This window comes from Ictidomys tridecemlineatus, chromosome 3 (assembly GCF_052094955.1).
Source record: "Ictidomys tridecemlineatus isolate mIctTri1 chromosome 3, mIctTri1.hap1, whole genome shotgun sequence".
Lineage (NCBI taxonomy): Eukaryota > Metazoa > Chordata > Mammalia > Rodentia > Sciuridae > Ictidomys > Ictidomys tridecemlineatus.
Genome location: NC_135479.1, coordinates 157,783,508 through 157,801,830, shown reverse-complemented (window position 1 = coordinate 157,801,830; position 18,323 = coordinate 157,783,508). Strand labels below are relative to the sequence as shown.

The 18,323-nt window shown below is 31.9% G+C and overlaps 1 protein-coding gene across 1 annotated transcript in view; it reads right to left on the bottom strand.

The window, feature by feature from the left end:
* Window positions 1–18,323, bottom strand: part of Cip2a (cellular inhibitor of PP2A) — a 37,450-nt gene that overhangs the window by 9,196 nt on the left and 9,931 nt on the right. The window contains exons 7-14 of the mRNA XM_005335578.4: window positions 18,141–18,286; window positions 14,825–14,900; window positions 9,963–10,181; window positions 8,763–8,922; window positions 7,005–7,146; window positions 5,813–5,912; window positions 2,942–3,060; window positions 922–1,117 (exon numbers count right to left, since the gene is read on the bottom strand). Of these exons, the coding sequence (XP_005335635.2) occupies window positions 922–1,117; window positions 2,942–3,060; window positions 5,813–5,912; window positions 7,005–7,146; window positions 8,763–8,922; window positions 9,963–10,181; window positions 14,825–14,900; window positions 18,141–18,286 (1,158 nt within the window). The remainder of the gene's footprint in view (window positions 1–921; window positions 1,118–2,941; window positions 3,061–5,812; window positions 5,913–7,004; window positions 7,147–8,762; window positions 8,923–9,962; window positions 10,182–14,824; window positions 14,901–18,140; window positions 18,287–18,323) is intronic.

Here is an 18,323-nt window from a genome sequence, read left to right as displayed (position 1 = left end):
TCCTTAATCTATACCCAAAGGACTTAAAAACAGCATACTACAGGGACATAGCCACATCAATGTTTACAGCAGCACAATTCACAATAGCTAAACTGTGGAACCAACCTAGTTGCCCCTCAGTAGATAAATGGATTAAAAAAAAAAAAAAGTGGCATATATACACAATGGAATATTACTCAGCAATAAAAGAAAATAAAATCATGGCATTAACAGGTAAATGAATGGCGTTGGAGATAATGCTAAATGAAGTTAGCCAATCCCCAAAAAACAAATGCCAAATGTTTTCTCTGATATAAGGAGGCTGATTCATAGTGGGGTAGGGAGGGGGAGCATGGGAGGAACAGAGGAACTCTAGATAGGGCAGAGGGGTGGGAGGGGAAGGGAGGGGCATGGGGTTAGAAATGAAGGTGGAATGTGATGGACATTAATATCCAAAGTACATGTATGAAGAAACGAATTGGTGTGAATACACTTTGTATACAATCAGAGATATGAAAAATTGTGGTATACATATGTAATAAGAATTATAATGCATTCTGCTATCATATATAAGTTAAAATTTTAAAAAAATTTATATAAGGTGGGTCACAAATATTCACTAACCTGGTGGGGGGTAAGGAGGAAGAGAAAGAGGAAAGATTTGATAAGCTTATGGCAACTTTAAAACTACTTCTTAAGCTGGCTGGATGGTAGAAAGGGGACTAAGAAGGACTAATAATTGTGTTAATAAAGGCTAAAATTTTATGGCTGATTTTTGTTCCTTTCCTTTCAAAATTTCCACAATAATATACTTTTTATGTCAAAAGAAAGTTTCATTGATGAAATGAACATCTAAGGTTATTTAAATAAATGTTATCATTGGAGGTAATTTTTAGCTGGGAGATACCAGGCATCATCCCATTTAATATTGGTATCACTCACCATTACTCCAGATTGAAGTTTCTCTATTAATTCCTCAATGTTCAACCCAGGAACATTATCTTTCAAAAGGGGAGGTGTTAAACACTTTACTGATGTTGGAAAACTGTGACTTAAAGATTGCAAAGGCATTCTTCTGGGCATATGTTCTGTTTCCTGTTGTCTATATGCATTATTTGCTGCTATACTTTCTCCAAGTCTGAATGGGAGTAAAAAAGAAAACAAAGTAATAACAAAATAAAGTTAAAAAAAGTGCATAATTAGGGAATCTTTTAGACTTTTTTTCCCCAAAATATTTATTTTTTTTTTGTAGTTGTACACAATAACTTTTATTTTATTTTTTTTTAAATGTGGTGCTGAGGATCGAACCCAGGCCTTGCACATGCGAGGCGAGCGCTCTATCGCCAAGCCTTAACCCCAGCCCCTAGAATGGGTCTTTTTGAATAGAAATCTTTAATCTTCTCAAAATAATCTTGGAAAGCATGAAAAAACGGGTTGTGGGAAATGTCCTAAATTTACTAAAGAACTTACTTTTTCACTTAAATCCTTCATTGTAACAAATCCATCTTTGGTTTGGAGGTATTGCAGAACTAGTTTGTGAGTGTGCATTATTTGCAATTTTACAAAATTATTGGTACTGTTCAAAGCAACCTTTATGCCATGAGAGAGATCACCTGGCCTTTATGTCCTTGATTTTTTTTTTTTAAACTCTGTTCTCACCAATCTGACTTCCATCCTGCCCACTTAAAAGCCCATCTTGTTCCCATCTCAAGGCTTTGTATGAGCTCCTCAGATAGGCCTTTGCTAATGCCCTATGCAATATTAATATTAACCACCTCTCCTTCCCATAACAAAATGTACAAAATAAACTCACCCTCACTTTTAAATATTGTCCACTGACTATATTGTAAATTTATGACAGCAGGAACATAGTCAATTTACTGCTACGGTCAAAATGTCCAGAAAAGCGAATGATACACAGTCATAATAGGCCCTTACCAAATGTTTGTTAAAGGTTAATAAATAAGCATGCACAGAAAAATCTACTTACTTATCCATCCTATAAATTCACCTTATTGAATTGCCCAAGATAATATATCAAATAAGAACACTAAATAGTAAACATAAATGTTTTGAGAAAAGTTATCTATAATACAAGACAAAGATGGTCAAAATAGTGAAAATGGAAATGAAAACCTCATGTACAGAGGCAGAGGTTCAGATGCCCATGTTCATTGTAGATGCAGTCTTCCCTCTGAAGCTTGAGAAATTTTTAAATATTAACACTATTAAAGCAATTAAGCAAACACCAAATGGAGCTGCTACACTTATAGACCATTTATATCTTGTTAACTTTAGAAGCTTCCTGTATGACCATTTATTTGATGACCTTTAGTAGACATTTTGATGACAACCATTTAGTTTACAGAGAACTGCTCCCAACACAGCAATTTGAAATTTTTTCAAACATCATTGCAAGTATTCTTTTTTGTTATTTAAAATTGGTGAGCATAGAGAAAAAATCTTGCCTGGCCAGTGTCTATTCCATTTTCTGATAAAAGCACAGAATTTTTCACCAGGAACCTTTACAGCAACCTTATCCAAATAACTTTTAATCCACGTAGTTTTCACAGCTAACCCCTTCTGGTCAAGGATAGTTATGCTTATACTATTCACTTAAAACAACTAGAAAGGAAAAGTTCTTCCTATAAAGGAACTAATATGGTAGGATCCAAGTGTAAAAAGAATCCTGAACCTACTACATTTTTAAAAACAGGCAGTAAGAGACAAAGAAGGATGGTATCTGGATAACATCTTTTACTTCATGGATCTAGTGTTCCCATGATTGAGTACATGTCTGGCCCTTTCAGTTGTAGGAATCAAAATTTTATTTTAATCGAATGAAAAATTACTGATAATCACAAAATCTTCAATTCAGTAATCTATTCATATTAAGGATTACTGCACAAACAGTAATCATTTCAATAGCACAAGAGATACATTGTAAATGATCGTAACTCACACCAATGCAGGAAAGTCTGGCAGTGGAGCAGCTTCCAATAATATTCCCAATCCAGATTGTACTTGTTCTCTATTATCTGATGTTAAAGCAAAAGCCAAAGGAGTAATCAAACGAGGATCCTAAACAAATCAGAAACCAGAAAATGAGGCAGAAAGAATATATGATGTCAGGTCTTTAGAGCAAAGTGGCAAATTCTAAAATATCTCTATTTAATGTCTGAATGCATTAATGGACTTTACTTGTTTATAGCTATTTACACTGTCATGCAATCAATATGAACACTAGCTTAAAAATTTAGCAAAAGTTTGGGATGCTTTCAATTATGTCTATGAAAATTACATCTTAAATATTTTGATGAATTTAAAATATCATTCACACCTTACTAATGTTTAGAATCACTGTTTACTTTTTCTAGTTACCATTTAATGAAAGAAAAAAATGGCTAATAATGTTCAAATTGGCAGTTATCAATTAAAAATAACTACCATTTAACGAAAGAAAAAAAATGGCTAATAATGTCCAAATTGGCAGTTATCAATTAAAAATTCAAATGAACTCAAATCAGAAAACTTAAGTTTAATGACTGAAACAGTATAAAGTATTAGTTCTCTATATTAATAAATATTTTATATTGGTACTGTCAGCCCCAAATCATCCACTATGAAAAACATCCTCTAAGAACATAAAAATCACATTTTTGGACTCAATTCTTTAAAAGGCATGTTGTTAATAAAGATATTAATATATAAGTCCTTTACACTTAAAACATTAGGTGACTTGTAGGTACTCAAGCATAATTTGTGCTACAGAATTATGGTAACAGCAGGTCTTTAATTACACAACCCTCAATGGATATCTTTCTTTATAATTTCTCCCACAAAGAAGAATCCAGTTTGCAGTTTAGAAAATTTAAATCTAGAGAGAGGAAATTACTCACTCAAGCCTACATCAACAACGGGTACAGTTAAACTCGGAATCATTTCTATGCTTTTACACATAATACTCTCAAAAGTGTATAAGTGGATGTGCATAAAGTTTCTTTTGGCTTCTACCCTTTCTATACATTTTAGAGATATCTTTGCTAAGTTACGGTACTAACAATTCAGCATTAACAGTAATAATTAATTTAACATTTTTGCTAAATACCTATAAATGGCAGGTGTTATTAAAATAGACACTGTTAAACAAATGTTGATCTAGGCCCCAGAAGATCAGAAATAATAAGAATGAAGTCATTTGTACTAAATGTTACATAATCAAACTGAACTTTGATTTGAGTGTTTTTAAATACAAACAAAAATGACCAATTGCTTTTTGTTTCTTGTTTCTGGATTTTTTAGAACTTTTCCTATCTAGAAAGCCAATCTTCCTTTGCCTAGCTCATGAGAACACTTATTTTACTTGATAGAACGAGATGTTGCCTGATTCTAGAATTGTAAATAAAAGGCCAATTAGATATTTAAACTAATTATGGTATTATTGTCTTCTTTTTTCAAAAAAAAAATAGGATTTATTTGAAACAGTTTTAGGTTGACATACAAACTGAACAGTCAGTATATAAAGTTCTCAACCCTACCCCAGTTTCCTTCTTAAAAATGCTTTTAGTTGTGCATTATAATTATGCATTAGAGTTAGATTTGGTTTCCTTTTTTAAACAATTTGCCATAGTGTTATTTATTTATTTATTGCAAGGACTGAACAAATGTTAGTAAATTATTTTTAAAAAAATTTTTATTATTAGTTGTTCAAAACATACATAGTTCTTGACATCATATTTCATACATGTGATTCAAGCGGGTTATGAACTCCCAGTTTTACCCCGTATACAGATTGCAGAATCACATCGGTTACACGTCCACTTTTTTACATACTGCCATACTAGTGTCTATTGTGTTTTGTTGCCTTTCCTATCCTCTACTATCGGTATTATTGTCTTCTGATAACATGTAGAGCTTTTATTCATACACTACTGTTTTGAAATCTCAGTGAGCTATTTTCTGCACTCTTCCTCTAATCTTATTCTTTTTCATAACTGAATTGAGTCCTCTTCTTCTGTTAGCTTTTCATTGCTATGACCAAAAGACCTGATAACAACACTTTAGAAGAAGAAAAGTTTATTATGGATCACAGTTTCAGAGGTTCAGTCCATGGCTAGCTCTGAGCACAAGGTGAAGCAGAACATCATAGCCAAAAGATGTGGAAGAGGAAAGTAGCTCAGGATAATGGCAACCAGGAAGCAGAGAAAGTTCTGCTCAAGAGGGACAAAATATAAATCCCAAAGGTATGCTCCCAGTGACCTACCTCCTCCAGTCACATTTTACCTGCCAAACATCACCACCCAATTAATCCATATCGGTGTACAGATATAGTTATGTACCAATTAAGTTAAGGTTCTCAAAACCAAATAATTTACTTTTGAACTTTCTTGCACTGTCTCACACATGAGCTTTTGAGGGACACTTCATATCCAAACCATAACATAGACATTTTCCTGTCCCCTTACTATTCTCATCAACCCTAATCAAAACAAAACAAAACAAAATCTAAAATAAATACCACTTTCCTAATGCCAAGTGAAACACATAAAGAAATCCTCAAGTATGACACAAGAAAAGGATGAAGAGTATTGTTATCACTAACATTCTATACATTTAAATCAGGAGCACTTAATATTCAGTTTTTGGGAAAATATGTAAAATAACTGTATAACGAGAATATTAAAAGTACTGATAAAAGTTAACTTTAAACTGTCTTCTGGTGGCCAATTCTAAAATAAATATCCTTTAAAGATTTAGAATATTAAAACAAATATATTCATTAGATATCAGTTATATATAAATCAACTTCACTGTTTGAGAAGTTTAAACTCACCTGAAGGATTTTGTAGAAACTTACTTCCATACCAGGAACCAACTGTTTAAGTTTGTTCATCAAATCAAGAGTTTTCAAAATTACATCAGCAGCAAGTTTACTTTAAACATAAATCATATTTAAATTAGATAACTAAAAAAATTCTTTGAGCTTATTTCTGTTCATAATTCTAAAGAAAATGAACAAATACCGCCCCCCTCACCTTAAATGGAACTGGAAATTAAATTCAGGGCCTCATGCATCCTAGGCAAGCACTCTAACACTAAGCTACATCACCTGCCCTATATCTTTGTATTTAAAACTCAAGAAGATAAGGAATTACGTCTGCTGATGAGTAAAAATATTAGAGATCAATAATCTTAAAATTCAAGACCCAAAGAGAACAAACTTGCATTAATAATCTAAGTTTAAACAGTGTTTCTTTTTCTGTTCTCAAATAGCAATATCCTTTAAGCTGTATTGGAATATTATCCATTTAATTCTTAGTTTTGTCACTGGATTATAAATGGGGGGGGGTAATCTTAGGTAATTAAGAATACCCAATACAAAGTGAAAGAATTATACTAGGCCATGTTCTCTGCTCCATACCTCAGAGTATAAAAAATAACAAAGAGATAATTTTTATTAGATTATCTTCGTTCATGATGAGGAATAAGTATAAAAGAATGTCTTCTTACTATCAGTGAAAATCTACCTTTAACCACAACTCCTGACAGGCCAAGAAAAGTTGTCTTTGTTAAAAAAACTATCAGCAGTGATTCATTATCTTAAATAAAACTATCCCATTTTCCCCCATACATTTCATTAAACATTATGAACAAAACTCTATGAATAAACTCATTAAACTCTATGAATGAAGATATTAAATAACGATTGAGGCAATATAAAAAAGAATTTCCAGAAAAGGAATGTGCAGGACCCTTAGCACATGCACATACCCAAAACACACATGCACATACCCAAAACCCTAAACAATGATACAAAACCACAGAAGTTAATAATTTTCTTAAGAAGTACACAATCTATAAATTAAATGTTTTTAAACAAATTCATTATGAAAAAATACTTTAATTCTCTGCTATACCTTGAGTTAACTGAACATACACTAAGATGATCTTTAAAGATGAACATCACCAAATCTTTGATTTTTATTGCCCTTGATTACTTTGCAATATGAATTTCTTATACTCACCATAATTCAGAATCTGCTACCTTTGTTCCAAACCCCAGGTCAATTTTGCCATATGTAAACTGCTGTTCTATCAGAGTGGTACATTTGATAGTAGTCAGAATTTTTGCAATGTGCATTTTCAAAGTATCATCTCCACACAGAGGTTAAGTTTTGTTAAGACACAAACAAAAAATTCTCAAATATACTATATATTTGTGTAGTACTTTATAACAGAATAATTTCACATTAATTATTTATTTGTCACTGCAATCCAGTATCATTACTGTTATATTTGCTCAACGACGAAAACTGGAACTGAGGGTACTAAAGTGACTGGTAAGTGGCAAGTGAAGAACTCATATGAAGTTTCTGACTCAAAGATAAAATAGAAAAGATGGGGGCTGGGGTTGTGGCTCAGTGGTAGAGTGCTCACCTAGTACATGAGGCCCTGGGTTCGATCCTCAACACCACATAAAAATAAATAAAGTGGAAGTATTGTGTCCAACTACAACTAAAAACAAAAATATATTAAAAAAAGATGTTTTTCCAACAGATGTACACGTTTTCTTAGCAAAGATCACTTTTCAATAAATATTTATTGAATTAAGGGAAGTTATTTTCTCACATTTTGCATATTGTAAATTACTGTGAATATCTACCACCAAAAAGAGGCTGTTATGATGGCATTCAATGAAAAGGCCTGAGTATATCAATTGCAATATCTATAAAGTCAAGCAGAATAAACATGAATCTGTAAAGTAGTGGTTCTCAAATCTGGTGGCATATTATACTCCCCTAGACTGATGAATCAAATAAACAAACAAAAAATCAATATACAGAACATACAATCTCCACTAATCCTAAGATTTCAAAATTACTTTCATTACATTAGACACACTGGAAGGTTCCTGTGTCTAAATTTTATTGTTTCTCAAATAATTCTAATACCAAACCAGAGTGCTGTAAAAAGTTGAGTATATTCTGGTTCCTCTATGCAGCAAGAAACTTGACCAAGTGAATTAAGAGATCTGGTTAGATTTGCTTATGGGGGAGAGGGTATTAATTAAATATTTTAAAATGGGATTTGCAATTAATTAGCAACTCAAAATTAACTATATAGAAAAAGCAAACACAGGAAAGAACTAAAAATGAAGTTAGAAGTGAAACTAATTGTACTTAAGGTTTTCTTTTAAAATAAAGTTCTGTTGATAACACTTATTGATGGACCTTTATTTTTATTTATTTGTATGAGGTACTGAGAATCGAACCAGTGCCTCAAGTATGCTATGCAAGTGTGCTACCGCTGAGCCACAACCCCAGCCCAAAGGCTTTTATTTTTAAAACACACAATTAAAAAAAAAAAAAAAGAAAGAAAAGCTCGGCTAAAATGATGACAACTACATAAATATTTATTACTGATACACTCCACTAAAGACTGGCAGGACTTATCATATAGGGGTAACAATTAGAATTAAAAGCAAAAGACAGTAATAAAATAATCTTAGAATGCATCTCTAAATCTCAATTTATAATACAAATGCCTTCAAATTAAGATTAGAAAGCATTTATTAAAATGCACTTTAGTTTAAACATTTTACACAGAAAAGAGGGAAAGTATATAACTTCTTAGAGACTTTTCATTGTAACTTTAAAAAATTTTCAGTTTTAATATTTCTGAACAGAGATGATCATTGGAAGTGACAAAATACAAAGACAAAATGTAATAAATGAAGTACTGGAAAAAAATATCATTTCCATACTTATGACAGCAAAGGATATTTAACAAAACTTCAATGGCCTTAACCATCCTTTCACATTTTTTTCTTAGTAAGGCCTCATCTAGATTTTGTTCTGTGAACTGAAGCTGATCAAGGATTGTAGGCAACAGAAGGGTCACAAAACGATCAGCTGAGGAACAGTTAGCAGTATCTATGGCATCCTAGAAAATTAATAGCCAACAATGATTAAAAATGAAGATGAAATACAGAGTATAAAAACAGTCATCATCCAGCTGTCACAGTCTCTTTAGATGTCTTATTTACTTTAATATTTCCTTGACTTGAATCTCCTGTTTAAAATTTACCTTTGCATTCCTTTTTGAGGGCCATGATGGCTATTTTTTTCCTCAAAGGGAATAATAAGATTTTGCAAATAAGACATTTTTAAAAGACCTGGTGATTTAAAATTTTTCAAAATAATTTAAGTATTTACTAACCCCCCCCCAAATTTGCTAAAAATAATTATAATAAATAATAACAGATTGGTCTTAATGGTTAATAACCATAATTTCCATCAAGAATCTCAAAGGCTTTTTAAAAAATACTCAAACTGTTGAGAATCAAGATCAAGTTAAAATAGGATAATTTGTGCATAATCTTTAATGTATGTAATCACTCACACAAATATTTATTTGTAGTTCAGAAGCATCCACCAATGAGAAAGGAAATGCTTAGGAAGACAGTGGAATATAAAAAAAAGTAAAAACAGGGAAAACAGTAGAGAATGCTAATTTGCAGATAGTAGAATCTATTGACTAAGGTGATTTTTTTCTCTATCCTAAGTGTGTAGCATATAGTTTGGTATGTTCACTCTATCTTATATTCAATTAAATTTCATATTTTATCTTTACAAACTCAACAGCTAATAAGGACAATGAACAATTTCTACTGAGAAAGACAGAATGTGACTGTTAAAAGTATAACCATACAACAAAACTATACAATTCTTATCAATACCTTTACTTATTAAATAGAAGCAAGAATACAGAAGCTATTCAATGAAAAAGGGAAAAGTAATGAATGTGAGTTTGGCTGAAAAAACACTTGGTAGTTGAATACAGCAAGTAATTCTAGAGTGACTGTTTCAGAATAATTTTCCAAAAGTATACAAACAATTGGAAGTTTACTATGAATGTTCTTGAAAACAAAATGTTAAGGATAATGAAAAGTAGAAAAGTCAATTTGTCTATTATTTTATTACCTCAAATATTTCCCTGAACAACTCCAGAGCTAAAACAGAACAGTTTTCTGATCCATCCAATGGTTGGTTCAACCAGCGAAGCAAAGCCACAGTAGGTTCTAAGCACTTAGAACGGCTTCCCAGAATGGTATTGCCAGATGGAGACTGTTCAAACATCATCTGAGTAAGCACATGGCGTAGCTGAGTCACTGAACAGAAGGCAAGAAGTAATTCTAAAACCTGTATAATATAAAGTCTTCATTTAATGTCAATTTCATCGGACTGCATCATACAAAGCATATGATGAAGCTAAAACGCTATGTTTTTAAAGAAAATATTCTCAAAGTTAAAAGTGGCTTCCAATTTATCTTTCAGTATTATTTTTCAAATGTGTGATAAGTTTCCGGGCTATAAAGAAATTTGTTAACAGTGCTTACCTCTGATAAGCAGGACTATGAGAACAAAACAGGGAAGGGTGACTTAAACTAATGTTATACTCTTTTTATAGTACTTAAATCATTTTAAAACACAAGCATGTTTTGTTATAAAATGACAAAAACTTCAAAAGTTAAGAATTAATCCTCAGTGTCAAGAATCACTATAAAGCATACTGTAGGATAAGATAAAAAGTGGCATCTCAAAACCTTAAAACCATATGGATGAGTGTTTTCATACTATTCTTTACATACTTGTTAGCATTATGACCCTTAGCTACCCTACTATACTCAGTTCTCCATTTTGTAAAGTGGGCTATCACCACTACATTTATCACCAGTCTGCTTATTAGCCATCAAGTTAAAATCTATCTTATTTCATATACTATCAAACTAACAAAAGTTTTTTATTTGGTATCTCTTTGCCTATCTACTACTTTTTAAATGACATAATCAGGATTTGCATTTTACTCAACATGACAGTATCTGATTTTAATAAAATTCATCCCATATTCATGTATGGTAATAAATGATGAACAATCTTTAATTTACACTTGCAAATATAAACTACAGACCTTGTTTCTGAATAGGTAATAGATTCACAATGCTCCAAAAGTCAAACCCTGATCTCTAGCTCCAGAAACTTTGACCTGGAGACAAGCAAAGTTTATTGTGTATTTCATAGAGCTATTTTATGCATATTTAAGGAGATAGTTTTCCACCATATTGATTTTCTTAAAAACATTCATAAAGTAAATAAATCAATCATTAGTACAGAACTAGTTCATTTTCTTTTCTTTTTTTTTTTTTAAAGAATGGTTCTCCCTTTTGGTGCCTCTTTTTTTTTAAATTGGTTGTTCAAAACATTACAAAGCTCTTGACATATCATATTTCATACATTTGATTCAAGTGGGTTATGAACTCATTTTCTAAACACATCTGTGTAACTGACAATCAGACCAGGAGGACTCTACTGAAAATTCCAGGATCCCTCTGTGAACTCTCCTAGTGAATGCCACAACTAGTCCTCTCCCCTAAAGATTTTTGACATAGAGATTAGTTTTATCCTACATATTTTTGAATTTTTGCATTTCTATATAAAAATTTCAGTCAGTTTGCTGGTTTATACAAAGAAACTCACGTGGAACTTTATACAGTACTTTTATGTCTGGTTTCTTTTTCTTTTTTTTGGTACCAGGGATTGAACACCAGGGCACTTAATCACTAAATCACAATCCCAGCCCTTTTTCAGTTTTTATATTGAGACAGGAACTCATTAAGCTGCTGAGGGCCTAAGTTGCTGAGGTTGGCTTCAAACTTACAATCCTCTAGTCTCAGCCTCCCATGCTGTTGGGATTACAGACATGCACCCCAATACCCAGTCCCCTATGTCTGGTTTACTTAGCTTAGTATTATATGAGATGTATACATACTATTATTGCATTTTATTCCTTCTTACTGCTATATACTATTCCAATGCAACAAATACCACATTTAACTTATTTATTCCATTGATGATGGCATTTGGGTTGTTTACAATTCTAGGCTAATAGGAGTACCACTATATTTTGTATATGGCTTTTTGTGAAAAAAAATACACATGTCTATATATACTTATATATATATCTATATCAATATCTCCAGTTCTTTGAGGTAAATCCCTAAAAGTGGAATTGCTGGGTCATCCTTTTATGTATATATGTATGCCCAGTATTAGTAGATAATGCCAGTTTTCACAGTTTAGTACTGTATGAAAATTATGGTCTGTCTATTATTTTCCATTTTAAACATCCAGTGGTTATACAGCATTAATACCATTTAAATTTGCATTTTCCTGAAGATTTATAAAGTTGACTAACCATTTAATATTTATTGACCAAGTTGTTTATATTCAGGTGTCTACTGGGCTCAGCGTTTTTTTTTTCTACTTTACATTAAGAAATAATTTTAAAATAATATATTTTGGGTAAGAGTCCATTTTGGACATATGTATTGTGGATATCTTTTCCATGCTGTGAGTTTAGATGCCCTTTTGTTTTTCTATTTCTTTCTTATTTTTTTGGTGTTGGGACTGACCAACTGACTACGCTACATCCCCAATCCTTTTTATTTTGAGACAGGGTCTTGCTCAATTGGTGAGGCTGGCCTCAAAACTTGCAATTCTCCTCTCTAAGCCTCCTAAGTCTCTGGGATTACAGGCTTGAATCACCATACCAGCTGCCTTTTTATTTTCTTATTGATGGTCTTTTCATGAACATCAAATCTTAATTGTAATGTAGTCTAACTGACCAACATTTTTCCTTCTTTTTTTGAAGTTGTAGATAGACACAATACTTTTATTCATTTTCATGTGGTGCTGAGGATCAAACTCAGTGCCTCACATGTGCTAGACAGGTGCTCTACCACTAAGCTACAGTCCCAGCTCTAACATTTTTCCTATATTTTGTTTCCTGTTTAATTTTTCCTGCTTAACAAAATCTTCGTCTATCCCATGGCTGTGAAGATATCCTGGCTAGATGTTTCTGTTAAAAGCTTCACTGTTTTTACCATTCACATTTACATCTACAACCTTTGTATTAATTTTTGCATTTGGTTCGAGATAAGCTTAAGGTTAGGGCTTTTTTTGTTTCCTAAACATATATTCAACTGATATAGTGTCATTTAAAAATCACCATACTTTTTAAGAGTCTACTGCTATCAATCAGAAGACTATGTACTTTGAGTCTGGTTTAAGACGATACTGTGTTCCACTGGGCTAGCTATCTTATCATTATGAAATCATCATTCTGCTCTATTAAGGTAGTGTTACATTAAGTTTTGGTATCTGTACTATGAATCATTCAATTTTGTTCTTCAGAACAGTTGAGGTATTTCAGAACTTCTATATATCCATATAAATTTTATAAACAGTGTCTCAATTTTTATATAACACCAAAACCAAAACTAATGCTAAAACAAAAACAACCAAACCTGCTGGGTTTTGATTAATTACATATTGCAAACTCTTCCAACCAAAGAACTTGGTATACTCATATTTGCTTAGCTGTGTTTTTCTAAACTGTTTTGTAATTTCACAGCAGAGGCTCCGCACACATTTATGCCCTAATCATCTGATATTTCCTTAAAAATCAGTAAATGCCATCTTAAGAACTTTATTTTCCATTTATTTGTCACCAGAATAAAAATAAAATTTAATTGTATATACTGATCTTACATCCAGCCCAACTTGCTCAACAGGTTCACTTAATTTTTATGATTTCTATAGATTGTAGAATTTCTATATTCACAATAACATCATCTGAAAAATAAATTTTATTTCTTCCTTTCCAATTTCTATAACTTTTATTCATGTTCATTTTCTTACTGGGCTGTTTGGCATCATCAATAAATACTGTTGAATACAACTGGTTATAATGAACATTCTTTTCTTATTTCTAAAATGAAGGAAAGTTCTCATAATTAGCCATTAGAAATTATGATGCAATAGATTTTTCTTAGTTATTCTATGAGGGAAAGAAACTTCTGTTTATTCCTATTTTGCTAATCTTTATCATGAATGACTATTAAATTCTATCAAATGCTTGTTCTTCCTCTAATAAGTTAATACCATTATTTTTCTGCTCTTATTAGTATAAGAAATTATATTATATATATTTTTCAAAAGTTAAACCATTTTTGCATTCCAGGGATAAATCTCATTTGGTATCAAGGCATGATCCTTTCTAAATATTGGCTTTGATTTGGTAAATATTTTGTTTGGAATTTTCACAACTAAGTATATGGACAACATTAATATATAATTTTCCTTTCTCACATTATTCTTTCAGTTTCTGCTATCAAAGTCATTGTGGTCTTATACTCAAACATACTTGCATGCTATTTTATATATAGACATTACACACACACACACACACACACACACACACACACACACACACACTACTATATAAGACCAATCCCTTTGGTTCCATGGTATTTAATAAAGCATATGTATATTCCATGACAGAGCAATTCTGCTTTTAGGTACACAGCCAAGACACACATGTCCATAAACTCACCAAAAGACATGTAGAAAATAGTTAATATAAGATTCTTCCCAATAGTCAATCAACAACAACAACAGCAGCATCTGTAAAGCTTTACAAAATGTGGGTAAATCTCAGAACAACAACAAAAAATAAATGCAAAAAGTACATGTTATGTGTTTTTGTTTACATAAATTAAAAACTAGAAAAAATAGCCTATCAGAAGTCAGTTTGTGTCATCCTTGCTAAGGAACTGGCAGGTACTGACTTAAAAGGGAGAACAAGAAGATTTACTAGAGTTCACATAATATTCTACTTCCTGGTCTCAATATTTATTACACAAATGTATTAAGAAAGCAGTACACTTGGATTTTTCTGCCCATTATAGTTTATAAAAGTTGAAGACAAATGTGTTTTTACATACCTTTGAGGAAGAATCAGGATCTTTACCATTAAGAAGACCTAATACTTGATTAAGGCATGAAGAAAAGTGTTCATACCTAGGTTTAAATAAAAAGCATATATCAATTAATGATATATCAAAAAGGATTTATTTATAACATAAATGAAACATAAGTATTTCTTCCACTATTTATTTATTCTAATATAGAACACATTTTTTGTAAAGTTTACACAGATACTTCTTGACTTATAATGCAGTTATGTCCCAATAAACCCATCCTAAGTAGAAAGTATTTTAAGTTGAAAAAGTATTTAATACAACCTTATCTACTTAATAGCTTAGCCACATAATACACTACGGAGTATTGGTTGTTCAGTAGCTTACTGGTAGCTGTTCCTTATAGCCACCACTCAGCATTGTAAGAAAATATGACACTACATATTGCTAAAATAAAAGATCAAAATTCAAGATCCAAAGTATAGTTGCTACCAATCTGAGTATTTCTTTCATACTACTGTGACGTCAAAACAATTCTTAAGAAGTCAGATCACTGCAAGTTGGGTACCTATGTTTAAAATATGGAATCTATCTTATACTATTATAAACATAAATTGGTCCTCTCTTTATTGAAACATAGTAACTCACTTGGCAATAATCATTGATTTTTAATATCTCAACTGTCTTATGTTGTAAAAGATTTGTGTTCATTTTATAAAAATTCAAAGGTCACAGGAATATACTAATAAATTACATATCTACTTATTTATATAAAACATCTAAAATTGGCAAGCATTAGATTAGGCTCTGCAAACACATGATACTGAACTCAAGGAGAGGTACCATTCATGCTATGTTCTATATAACTAAATTGGAGAGAGCTCACAGAAGAAGTAATGTAAAACATAACAGTATAATGGAAGAACATGTGTGATGATACAGAACAAAGAATGGGTATCAGGCCTAGACTTGGCAGGGCAGGCCTAATTAGGTAATGACGTTTCTTAGACTTAAGTATTAGAAGAATAAACATGAGTTAGAAATACAAAGTTTTTCAACCTTACAGAGGAAATAAAAAAAGAAAGTGTGAAGAGGTTGCCAGGGACCCCGATTTTGGATGAAAATTTGGATATACACCTAAAAAAGAAAGGGCATATGGTTAAAGGAAAAGCTGACACTGAGCATGTTTATAAGTAAAGGAGAAAGAGACAATTCAGTGAGAGGTACAAAAAAGATGGAAAAACTGCTAACTATAGGACAGAATAAGACTTAACACGTACAATAAATAATATTTACTAATGAAACAAGAACTGGTATAAACACAAATAAATTTGTCTGCAGACACAGATTTGAGCAAATTCCAGTCAGATGGGATTCCATTTCATTTTTTCTGTGTGTTAAACAAAGATAAGGTAATGTGCACAAAAGGTGGCAAGAAGAAAGCAACAAATATTTGAAAGAACCATTGTAAGCAACGAGAAAGGAAGTCAACTAGCAATCAATAATTCATGAGGGTTGGCCCAGATAAAGTTGTGTGATTTGTTGAAGTTGTGATTAGTAAGCTAAGCATTAAGTTTGACTTTGGAACAGACTTGGGACTCAGGTTTGCTAAATGGTATAACAGGTCTACAAGTAGACTTGTCATTCTTTGGGGTTCTAGTCTTCTTGGATTCTAGTCTGCACAGAGGAAAAAGTAAACAATAAAACTGTGATATTTTCAGAAGCAGTGATCAAACAATGTCTTACTAATGCTAAAACAGATTATCTTTCTATACTCCTAGGAAGATATATCTCAAAGAAATTTCCAGTATACAAAGCTCTCAAGCACTATCTGGTAGCCAGAATGAATACACATGGATACTGAGACACTTATAAAAGATGAGAAGAGGCAAGTAAAGGTAGGGCATGTGGAACAAAAAGTGCTCTCATTTATAGAAGTTTAAAAGAAAATAAAGTGAAATACTAATGTAAATTCCTCTTGGGTTTTATAAAATATTAGTTACCCATATATAAGAAGTCAATTTTGCCTTAGTCCATAGCATTGTTTTTCAAATATTTTTCTTTCTTTTGTACAGGGGATTAAATTCAAGGATGCTCTACTACTGAGCTACAGCCCCAATCTTTCTAATTTTTTTATTTTGAGACAGGGTCTTGCTAAATTGCAAAGGCTGGCCTTGAACTTGTGATCTCCTTCCCTAGTTGCTGGAATAATTGCACCAATCAGCTTTTTTTTTTTTTTTTTTTTTTTAAGTTCTTTTCTTTTCTTTCTTTTTTTGGTGGGCTAGAGATTGAACCCAGGCCTGGTACATGCCAGCAAGCACTCTACCACTACCATTGCTTCATATCCCCCAGCCTCTCCCTTTTAAATTTCTTCATTCTATGTTTTTTTTTTTGGTACCAGGGATTGTACCTGGGGTGTGCTTAACCACTGAGCCACATCTGCAGCCTTTTATTTTTCATTTTGAGACAGGATCTCATTAAGTTGCTCAGAGCCTCAATAAGTTGCTGAGGTTGTTGCTTTGAACTTGCAATCTTACTGCCTCAGCCCCCCAAGCCCCTGTGATTACAGGCAAACACCATTGCATCTGGCACTTGATTCCATGTTTCTTAAAAAACAGGAACTGTCTTTACATTTTGCTACTGCAAGAACCCATCCTTCCTGAGTGTCTGATAAGAGTAGGAGCTCAATAAATGCTTTCCTATTTGTGAATGATAACTTAATTTAACTCTTTAAAGTGTTTTCAACAATTTCTTCAGTCAGGACCATAGTGCTGTTTAGGCACTATGGAAATTTAACTTAAGATGTTAACAGACCATGAGATCTTTGGAAAAGAGTTACAACCCAATCTCAGACGGTTACATGAAACTCACTGATAGAAAGGACATATAAACATTCCATTTTAACTATGACACAAAAGTGGCATGTACCAAGGAAAACATTAATATTTTGATAAAAAATTTAAAGTCATAGACATACTAACATAAATGTTAATAAAAATATTACTTCAATGAATTATAATGTTCAAGATTTAAAATTAATTTTAAAAGATACTAGTTAAGAATATCTACATTTTAAGAGAATGACAGCAGAATCCTACTGATGTAAGACATAGTTGAAACACACATATACCACCCCATCATCACCAACTTGTTCTATTTTGTTATGGTTCAGGAGAAAAAGAATGGGAATTAATAAAAATATCAAAACATTTCAATTTAGTTTTCTATGAATCAGTAGAATACAAGTTTATCATCTTAAAAAGTATTTTATTTAGCAAAAACAACACATCTTAATTAAAAAAGAAAAGAGAGATCCTATATTTAATAAAGAGTGTCATACCTGGTAAGATAATCAGCAATTTTTGGATTCTTGAGGAGATCCATCAGTAGATCAACTGAATACTTTCTTGTTAGGGTACCATCACCATTTATAAGAATATTGAATATTAGTTGAAAAGTCTGATGAATGTTTCGAGCATGAAATAGCTTAAAAACAAATTAGGAAAAGTATATTACATAAAAA